This window comes from Sinocyclocheilus rhinocerous, unplaced genomic scaffold (genome assembly GCF_001515625.1).
Source record: "Sinocyclocheilus rhinocerous isolate Xijiao unplaced genomic scaffold, SAMN03320098_v1.1 scaffold2770, whole genome shotgun sequence".
Lineage (NCBI taxonomy): Eukaryota > Metazoa > Chordata > Actinopteri > Cypriniformes > Cyprinidae > Sinocyclocheilus > Sinocyclocheilus rhinocerous.
This window is the reverse complement of record NW_015659007.1, coordinates 170,183-180,648: the sequence shown is the minus strand read 5'-3', so window position 1 is coordinate 180,648 and position 10,466 is coordinate 170,183. Positions and strand designations below refer to the sequence as shown.

At 35.4% G+C, this 10,466-nt stretch overlaps 1 protein-coding gene across 1 annotated transcript in view; it reads left to right on the top strand.

The window, feature by feature from the left end:
* Positions 1-10,466, top strand: part of LOC107723214 (protein strawberry notch homolog 2-like) — a 43,910-nt gene that overhangs the window by 23,754 nt on the left and 9,690 nt on the right. The window contains exons 18-25 of the mRNA XM_016531771.1: positions 741-872; positions 972-1,107; positions 1,180-1,292; positions 3,511-3,582; positions 4,211-4,319; positions 5,297-5,368; positions 9,195-9,338; positions 9,489-9,583. Coding sequence (XP_016387257.1) covers positions 741-872; positions 972-1,107; positions 1,180-1,292; positions 3,511-3,582; positions 4,211-4,319; positions 5,297-5,368; positions 9,195-9,338; positions 9,489-9,583 — 873 coding nt within the window. The remainder of the gene's footprint in view (positions 1-740; positions 873-971; positions 1,108-1,179; positions 1,293-3,510; positions 3,583-4,210; positions 4,320-5,296; positions 5,369-9,194; positions 9,339-9,488; positions 9,584-10,466) is intronic.

Sequence of the window (10,466 nt, the reverse complement as noted above, 5' to 3'; positions counted from 1 at the left end):
TATATATATACACACATATATAAACTAAAATAAATAATTAAAAAATAAAGAAATAATTAAAATAAAATATAAATTTAAGCTAATTATAAAAATGAATGAATAAATGAAAGCTTGAAGTGTTGCCCTGGAAACTACCTGGAATAAAATAAGTTGAGTATATAAGTTCTAAAATGACTAAAGGTACAAGAGAAATAAATATAAATCTAAATAGAAAATGAGAAGTTTAATAAAAAATGACAAAATGTAAAAAATGATATTAGAAATAAATATAATTTAAGAAAATAAATAATGAAATAAATATGAAGTAGATGTTGCTCTGGTAACTACCTGAAATAAAGTTTGAAGTTCTAAAATGACTAAAACTACAGCTGTAAAATAAATATAAATTAAAGCTAAGTAGAAATATTTTTGTTTAGCTTCGATGGAAATGAGAAACTGCTTCATATAGAAAATTAAGTACTACAATTACAACTAAAATAAACATCAATCTAAAAAAAAATTTTTTTAACTAAATAGTAATAATGATAAAAATTACAAAACAAAATTACTAAAACATATAAACCACAAAACTTTAAACTAAAATTGAAATAAAAACTGAAAATATGAAAATAAAAGCTCATTCAAACATTACACAAAAATAACAATGCTCAGAGTTTTGATTGGGACACTTGATGCTTGTTCACAATGTGATGTTATGAGCACAAGTTAAATGCTGTGTGTGTGTGTGTGTGTGTGTGTAGATGACGGGCCGCAAGGGACGTGTAGTGCGGCGTCCTGATGGCAGCGTTCGATATGAGACCAGAGCAGAACAGGGCCTGACCATCGACCACGTCAACGTCAAAGAGAAAGAGCGCTTCATGACTGGAGAGAAGGTGACGACCTCTGACCTACAAACACAGAACACCACCTCCAGATCAAACCCAGCGCCATTCTGAATGTTTGCACTAATTCTCTTTCTCTTTCCCTCTCAGCTGATAGCCATCATCTCTGAAGCGGCCAGTTCGGGCATCTCTCTACAGGCGGATAAACGCGTGCAGAACCGCAGGAGACGAGTTCACATGACCTTAGAGCTGCCGTGGAGCGCAGACCGCGCCATCCAGCAGTTCGGTGAGTGTCTGTGCTTGTTTGCGTGTGTTTGAGAGGCATCTTGGGGTTGCTAATATTGTGGTATCTTATCAGGTCGAACTCATCGCTCAAATCAGGTTACGGCTCCAGAGTATATCTTCCTCATCTCTGAGCTGGCTGGAGAGAGACGCTTCGCCTCGATCGTTGCCAAGAGATTGGAGAGCCTGGTAAAGTCTTGCTGCAGTCTCTGTTTTTCAGATGTTATGTACACAAGCACATGTGCATTGCACACAATAATACACAGGGCTCTAGACTCATTCTTCCCACTGGTCGCTCTTTTGTGACTAACTTTCTCAGTCGCACGAGCACATCATTTGGTCGCAATTTTTATTTTATTTTAATTTTTTTTGCTACAACATGGGATTAATCAATGCATGCTTATGAACTTTTATCATAGTTTATAGTTATATGGTGTAACGAGTGTTCAACATTCAACCCGTTCTTTTTCATCAGTATTATTTGTGTTTTAAATTTTGTTAACGGGAATTACTCTTTTGCCGTGTTGTAAGCCGGACTTTGGACGCTTTCACTTTCGAATTCGCGATCTTGGTGTCACGTTTTACAAGAAAAGATAATTGTCTCTTTTGCTTATATGTATACACCTTTCACTTTTTATGACTAAAACAAAAGATTGATTCATTCTTCTTAATTAAAAAGCACAACAACACTAAAACAGTAGGCTATAATGACAAACTAGCTTACATAACGTTTATTAACAAAAACGAATAAGGCATGGCATACACCACATGCTGTATTATATACCGACTAGGGCTGTCAAAATGGCTGAAAAACTAAATTCGAATTTTGTACTTAAATATTATCAAAATTCGAATTATATTTGAATTTAAAATGCATAATTTCACTTAGGATGAAGAAAAGCTTTTGGCTTCTCTTATGAGGCCACAAGAGGGCGCATCGAGCAAAATATTACTAAATTATAATTAATTAAGTTGCTTAAACAACTATAAACAAAACAGCTTCATGTATGTATGCATAGTTTAATACAAAGGGTGGAAAGCTAATCACGCAGAGTACATTTTTCATTTAAAAACATGAGATGCTGTGGGATGGGGAAAAAAAACCCGCCATAAAGTCTCGAGACATGTTTTTTTTTAAAGTTAAACTTGCATTAATTTTACATGGCTTTCTAAACATGCAACTCCTTTGAGCGAGACGCGAGTGCAACGGTAATAGATGTCCCTCTAGAAAATGCGACAAATATGTGTTCTGTGTGAACAGCTTGGTTTCAGTTTTGATGTAAACAAGATCTTCTCTGCATTGATGTTCTCTTTTTCCACAATATTTGTAATTAACAACGCAGCAGCGCCACAGCTAGTGGCTTCAACTGGATAGGCTAAAAAAAAAACATTAAAATGCAATGACACTTACATCGTCATCGCATCTCGTGCGCCACTGATAAGGCTGCCTCCTTAACGCACACCTAAAATTCGAATGCAACGTTTTTGCATTCGAATGTGGATTATTATTTTAAATTCGACGAATATTCAAAATTCGAATTTTTTTTTGACAGCCCTAATACTGACTAATAAATTACAGAACGTTTAGCAAACACTGAGGAATCAAATAAATAAAAAACAAAAAAATTTAAAGAAAGCCTCCATAGCATAACGTGAGGTAAACAGCAAAGATAACAAGCTTTTTAAAACGAAAACAAAAAGAAAAGTAAAACTAAACTGGCTGTCGGTGACGGGACTTGCATGTTTTTTTCCCACAAGAATACTAACATGTTCAGCTTCTCTGGTTTAAGAAGCGGTCTTTTACTTTATTTTTCTCTTAATAAACCGTTATGAGGAGACATTTACAAAAAGTACACCAGATTTTTTAATATTTCTGCTTAAAACTATTTATTTAAAGATTATGGAATTTTTAACATTTTAAACATTGAATTAATTGCAAGATACAGTTTACTGTGTAACCAAAATACCAATAATAACCAGAAAAATAGTTGTTCTGCATAATGCGGTACTTAAACAAGCCTGAAATATGGCGAGACTCTTATTTTGTAATGTCTTTACTAGAACATTGACTTTGACACATGCAGCGCTCATATTTATCTCATTAAATCATCCTCTTTTAATCACATTAAGCACATTAATGTACAGCTGTTTTGCAAGATTTTGGACCAATAAGATTTCACTATGGGCAAAGCTACCCAAAATACAGTTCAGTTGAAGCCAAGCAAAAATCATTGCAACTTATGAACTTAAACATGTGCACATTACTACCTGTGAAATTGAAAGTATATGTACTTAAGCTTCTGTAGCCATTCTACAATCCTGTGAGCGCTGATTAAAATGTTGTCAGATGTTTGAGAGCTTGTTAATGGAAATGCATCCACATTAAAATGTGTGTTGTGTTTTATAGGGGGCTCTGACGCACGGGGACCGACGAGCCACTGAATCCAGAGACCTGAGCCAGTACAACTTTGAGAACAAAGTAGGAGCATATTCTCCTTTATCAGCCAAAATATAATAGACTATTCTCTGTTCTACCATCTGGCTTTATTAGGGTGTTGTTTTAGTGTTATATATCTACTATTATAGTGTTTATTAATATTTTGAATTGGCTTTTATTTGTATATTTTCAGGTTTCGTTTTAATTTTAGATTGTTTTAGTAATTTTTTGTCCTTTTATCATTTTTATTTATTTAAAAAGTTTGTTTATATTAATTCATTATTTTTATTATTTTAGAACTTACTCAAGTTAATTTTTTATTTTTATTTTTTTAAGTTGTGTTTCAGTTTTTCATTATTTTTATAACTTTTTTTTTCTATTTCAATTTCTGAAAAAAAAAGTTCAATAGTTTTAAGCTTATTTAATAGTTTAATAGCTTTAGTTAACAATAACAACACATTGGACTGGACATAACCTCATTTGACTTAAGACTTTGATTTGTTTGGTTGATGTTTTCTAAACTCGGAAGAAATGTATGAACTGCAATATGGTTCACAGTTGGATGAAATCTTTTCATGCCGATTCCCATATTGCAAATATACCACAGTTCAGACCCACAAATACAACGTGAAAAGGAATTTAACCATTTTTTTCCCTCTGTCTGTCTTAGTACGGCACCAAAGCGTTGGATAAGATCACTAAAGCCATCCTTGGGTACATCGACAACAAAGTCCCTCCACCGAAGGGCTACCCAGGAGGAGACATCATGTTCTTCAGAGGTAATGTGATCTGTTTATTGATCAAGTTTGATCAATAGTGTAATAAATTAAATTGCATTTTAAATTACATTACAAATTACATTTTAACATATGTGACCCTGGACCACAAAACCCCAAAATTAAGTGTCAAATTTTCAAAATTGAGATTTATACATCATCTGAATAAATAAGCTTTCCATTGATGTATGGTTTGTTAGGATAGGACAATATTTGGTCAAGATACAACTATTTGAAAATCTGGAATCTGAGGGTGCAAAAAAATCAAAATAGTGAGAAAATCGCCTTTAAAGTTGTCCAAATGAAGTTCTTAGCAATGCATATTGCTAATCAAAAATTAAGTTTTGATATATTTACGGTAGGAAATTTACAAAATATCTTCATGGAACATGATTTTTACTTAATATCCTAATGATTTTTTGGCATAAAAGAAAAATCAATAATTTTGACCCATACAATGTATTGTTGGCTATTGCTACAAATATACCCCAGCGACTTAAGACTGCTTTTGTGCTACAGGGTCACATATATTCACATAGATAACAGCTATTTTAAATTGCAATAACATTTAACAATTTCTACTGTATTTTTGATCAAATATATGCAGCCTCTGTGAGCAGAAGATACTTCTTAAAAAAAAAAAAAAAAACATTTAAAAGAATTTACCGACCCCCATACTTTTTAGCAGTAGTGTACCTTTGTTAAAATATGCCTAATGTTATTACATATATTTAATAAATATATCTAATAGTGCTATTTAGTGTCATTTCTACTAAAATACTATACTCCAATAGTGGTACTAAAGTAAATCCATGAAGTCTGCAAACTGTGATTTTGGATACACTAATCCTAGTATTGCTTACTATTTTGATTTGTTTGTCAATCGGGACGCAGCAAGAGACACTTTGTTCGAGCACATGCAGATGAACATGACAGTGTAATGTTTGTGTGTACTGATTTAACATTCATATGTGTTTCAGATATGAAGAAAGGCATGATTGATGTGGGAATCTTCTGTAAGGAGCCACGTCTGAGTCTGAATACAGAGAAAGGTGAATGTAATACAACAATAACACAAGGATCTGATTATAAAGGCTGATTCACTACTCGTCTGTATTGCGTATGATTAATGCAGCCATACCTTTAATTGAGCAATTTATTAGTGATATATGTATATATATGTGTAATAATAAGTTTAATTTGTATAGCGCCTTTCCCAAGCTCAAGGACGCTTCACAATGACAAAAGCAATACATACATAGACGGACAGTAGACATTTGCCAAGTCTATAATACAGACAGCCAGATACAGCAAACAGTCAGATACAGCATTAAACCATAACAGTTTAAGAAGAAACTTATAATGACCGGTAATATTGGTTGAACAGATAGGTTTTGAGTTTAGACTTAAATTCGTGCAGTGTGGTTATTAACCGAAGACACGGGCGATGAGTTACAAAGTTTAGGAGCCATAACAGAGAAAGATCTCCCTCCCATAGATGAAAGGCGAGATCTTGGAACACAAAGAAGTTCCCCTCCAGATGATCGAAGTAGACGAGAGGGAATATATGGAGAAAGTAGGTCAGAGAGATAAGTAGGTGCAAGACCGAGGAGTGACTTAAAGGTAAGTAGAAGAATTTTATAAGTGATACGAGAGGACACAGGTAGCCAGTGGAGGTTAAATAGAATAGGGGTGATATGAGCAGACCGTTTAGTGTATGTTAACATTCTTGCAGTAGAATTTTGAATAGAGATGGAGATGGAGCGTACTGGTAATCCAGAAAAAAAGAGCGTTACAGTAGTCAAGGAGAGATGTGATAAATGCATGTACTAGTGATTCAGCATCTTTTGGGCTCATGAAGGAACTGAGTTTGGCAATATGCCGAAGTTGAAAAAATGCAGCTTTGGAGAGTTTGCTAATATAAGCATCAAGGTTTAGTGAAGAGTCAAGAGTGATACCTAAGTTTTTGACGGTGGCAGTTAGAAAAATTGATGTAGCTTCAAGGTCAATTCTAGGGGGATTAGTTATGTTTTTTGTTACAGTTGGGGGACCGACAAGTAAAATTTCTGTTTTTGTCAAATTCAAGTTGAGAGAGTTGGAGCTAAGCCAGGTTTTTAACTCATTGACACATGACAATAGAGTAGCGGTCTGGTGAATAGAGTCAGGTCGGCAAGAAGTATATATCTGAATATCATCGGCATAGCAGTGGTACTGAAAACCATGGCGGTGAATAATTTGTCCGAGGGGCATAATATAAATGATGATGAATAATAATGGCCCTAGAACTGAGCCCTGTGGCACACCCTGTTTAAGAGGGACAGTGGGAGATTTGAAGTTATGAAGTATTGTCTGTCCGTAAATAGGATGAAAACCAGGCTAACCCAGCTCCTGAGATGCCAATCTCTTAAGAGGCGCATGAGTAGTAGCTTATGACAGACAGTGTCAATAGCTGAGCTAAGGTCGAGTAATAAGAGTATGGAAAGGTTGCCCGAATCACCAGAAAGAAGGAGGTCATTTATAATGCTTACTAGAGCAGTTTCAGTACTGTGTTGCGAACGAAAACTTGACTGAAATATATCAAAGTGTTTATTGCGAGCTAGAAATGACTGCAACTGAGTGGCAACGACTTTTTCCATGATTTTTGAAACAAACGGTAGGTTGGAAATTGGGCGATAAGTAGTGTAGTCAGCTGGGTCCAGAGTTGGCGTTTTGAGAATAGGAGTAACAGCAGCAGTTTTGAGTGATACTGGAACAGTGGCAGAGATAAGAGACATGTTTACAAGATGTGAGATAGGACCAGAAATAGCAGAGGTACAGTGTTTCAAAAGGAATGTTGGCGCAGGGTCAACACGGCATGAAGAAGAATTGGATTTCAGTATTATTTCATTGATTAGGGTGGGGTTTGTCAAGGAGAAGCTATCAAGCATTTGAATAGGCCGAGCTAGCTCACAAGTAGAAGTGGTTGGTTCTGCACCAAATGTCCCACATAAAGCGTCAAGCTTTCCCTGAAAATAGCGTAAAAAAGAACAGCATAAGTCGTCAGATTATCGTTTATTATCGGCATTATGTATAGCAACCTGAACTGCTGATTTAGGCTTATTGTTTGTTATGTTGATAGTTTTGGAAATATAGTGAAGAGTGAGCAGCATTCAAGGGTGTAGTCAGCTGGGTCCAGAGTTGGCGTTTTGAGAATAGGAGTAACAGCAGCAGTTTTGAGTGATACTGGAACAGTGGCAGAGATAAGAGACATGTTTACAAGATGTGAGATAGGACCAGAAATAGCAGAGGTACAGTGTTTCAAAAGGAATGTTGGCGCAGGGAGTTTTGGAAATATAGTGAAGAGTGAGCAGCATTCAAGGCAGTTTTGTAGTGCTTAACATGATCTGAAAATGCCTGAAAGTGTACAGTTAAACCTGTTTTCCTAAAAAGACGTTCAAGTTGTCTGCCTTTGGCTTTCATATCACGTAGCTCATTGTTATACCATGGAGAGGAGCAGGGGATCAGACCTAGTCCTAGCTGGAGCATGCTCATCTAAAACATCAGCAATAACAGAGTGATACAAATCATATATCTTGGATGGACAAGTAAAATTGAATACATCAGAAATATCAGATGAAGCAATAGAGGCAGTAAGTGTATCAACATTGATAGCACTGAACTTACGATAAGAAGTGGTTTTGTTTCCAGTACATTTAGTTGGGCAAGTTAGTGTAAAGTCAAAAGTAATAAACTTATACGTTGACAGGCAGGTAGGAAAGCATATTAAAACGCTCGGACCGAACCAGAGACAGCGCAAGTACCAAAGCCTTTGACATGTTGGTGATAGCCATGAGAAAACCGGCTATCAGCAACGCCGTGTTAGCCAGAACCACAACCATCCCAACATCTATAAAAGCTTAGGAAAGCTACCCAACCAGACAGCAAGCCATTAGAAAGACTAGTAAGAAGAGTGTTAACTCACCTCACAGTCAGTCCGATAGATGTAGAATCGAGAGGTGAGAGAGGGCTCGCAGCAGGCTGATAACCGGGAGTTCCCAGCGGCAACAACAAAAGTACGCCAGCTGAACAGTAAAGTGAATCCAATTTGCCAAAGTCCATCAGCCAAGCAGGGAGAGTAAATCCAGTTTGCAGTTTTGGAGCACAAAAGCAGTCTTAAGTCGCTGGGGTATATTTGTAGCAATAGCCAACAATACATTGTATGGGTCAAAATTATTGATTTTTCTTTTATGCCAAAAATCATTAGGATATTAAGTAAAGATCATGTTCCATAAAGATATTTTGTAAATTTCCTACTGTAAATATATCAAAACCTAATTTTTGATTAGTATTTTGATTAGCATTGCTAAGAACTTCATTTGGACAACTTTAAAGGCGATTTGCTCAATATTTAGATTTTTTTGCACCCTCAGATTCCAGATTTTCAAATAGTTGTATCTCGGCCAAATATTGTCCTATCCTAACAAACCATACATCAATGGAAAGCTTATTTATTCAGCTTTCAGATGTATAAATCTCAATTTAAAAAAATTTACCCTTATGACTGGTTTTGTGGTCCAGGGTCTCACACACACACACACACACACACACACACACATATATATATATATATATATTTGTGGACATTTTGATATTATTGATCATGCATAATTCAAACCTGACTTTATAGAAGTGTGTTAAATTCAAAATACACTGACAACATTGTTGGATAATGCACATTTGTTCTGGTTTTGTGTTACTTATCAGTGTAATACCTGTCAGTGAAGTGCTTTAACTGACAGTTGCATCACATTTACATGCAGAAATGTTTTAAGTAAATGAAATGCAACTAATTTGCATCCGACCAAGTGGCTAATTGCCTTTTTCTGTCCTGCATCCCAGACTGCACCATCACTAAGTTTCTGAACCGTATTTTGGGTTTGGAGGTCCTTCAGCAGAACTCTCTGTTCCAGTACTTCACCGATAACTTCGACTACCTGATCAACAAGGACAAAAAAGAGGGAAAATATGACATGGGAATATTGGGTGAGGAATATGAATGTGCACGTTAGCCTTATTTAGAGTTTAAAAGAACTTTCAATGCATGATAGTGCTGTTATATTTGTGTTGATCTGGTATGTTTTCACAGCAGTAGATGAGCTGTATGTGTGTCTGAGATAAATATTCTGTGTTCAGATCTTGCTCCTGGTAATGATGAGATTCATGAGGAAACACAGGAGAAGTTTTTAACTCCAGGAAACCCTCAGGAGGGTCAGGTCATCCTCTATAAGGTACATGTGAGGAAAGGATGCATTAAATTGATCAAAAGTGACAGTAAAGACATTTATAATGTTACAGAAGATTTCTATTTCAAATAAATGCTGTTCTTTTAAATTTTCTATTCATCAAAGAATCCTGAAAAATAAAATGTATCACACTTTCCACAAAAATATGAAGCAATTCAACTGTTTTCAGCATTGAAAATAATCAGAAATGTTTCTTGAGCAGCAAATCAGCATATTAGAATGATTTCTGAAGGATCATGTGACACTGAAGTCTGGAGTAATGATGCTGAAAATTCAGCTTTGATCACAGCAATCAATTACATGTTAATATATAGTCGCATAGAAAACAGCTATTTAAAATTGTAATAATATTTTATTGCATTTTTTAACAAAGAAATGTAGCCTTGGTGTGCAGAAGAGTCTTTCGATATATATGTATACATACAGTGGTGGCCAAAATTATTAGAACATTAGTATTTTCCTACCTGCAAAAACGCAAAGGATGCTCACACCAAATGTTGATTTAATTTAGTTAATAGAAGTTAATTGATAAAGAAAATCTATTTATGACGTTATTTTTGACAGCATCCTCATTTTACAGCGTTTTTACACAAGTGCTTAAAACTTTTAATAGTACTGTAGCTTTGCAGGTGGGTTTCTTGAAGCATCTTGGAGACGTCTCCACAGTTTGTTCTGTTTCTTCATGTCATTCCAGACAGACTGATGATGATCAGATCAGATCTCTGTGTGGAGCACTGGCTGTAGTCAGACAAAAATCTCACTGGATTATTACATTTAATGGCAAAATGAATGTTTGGAAATGTAAACTGATATTTCCTACCGACACACTACAGCAAAAGATAGAAATAACTGACTTAAAACCATTTTT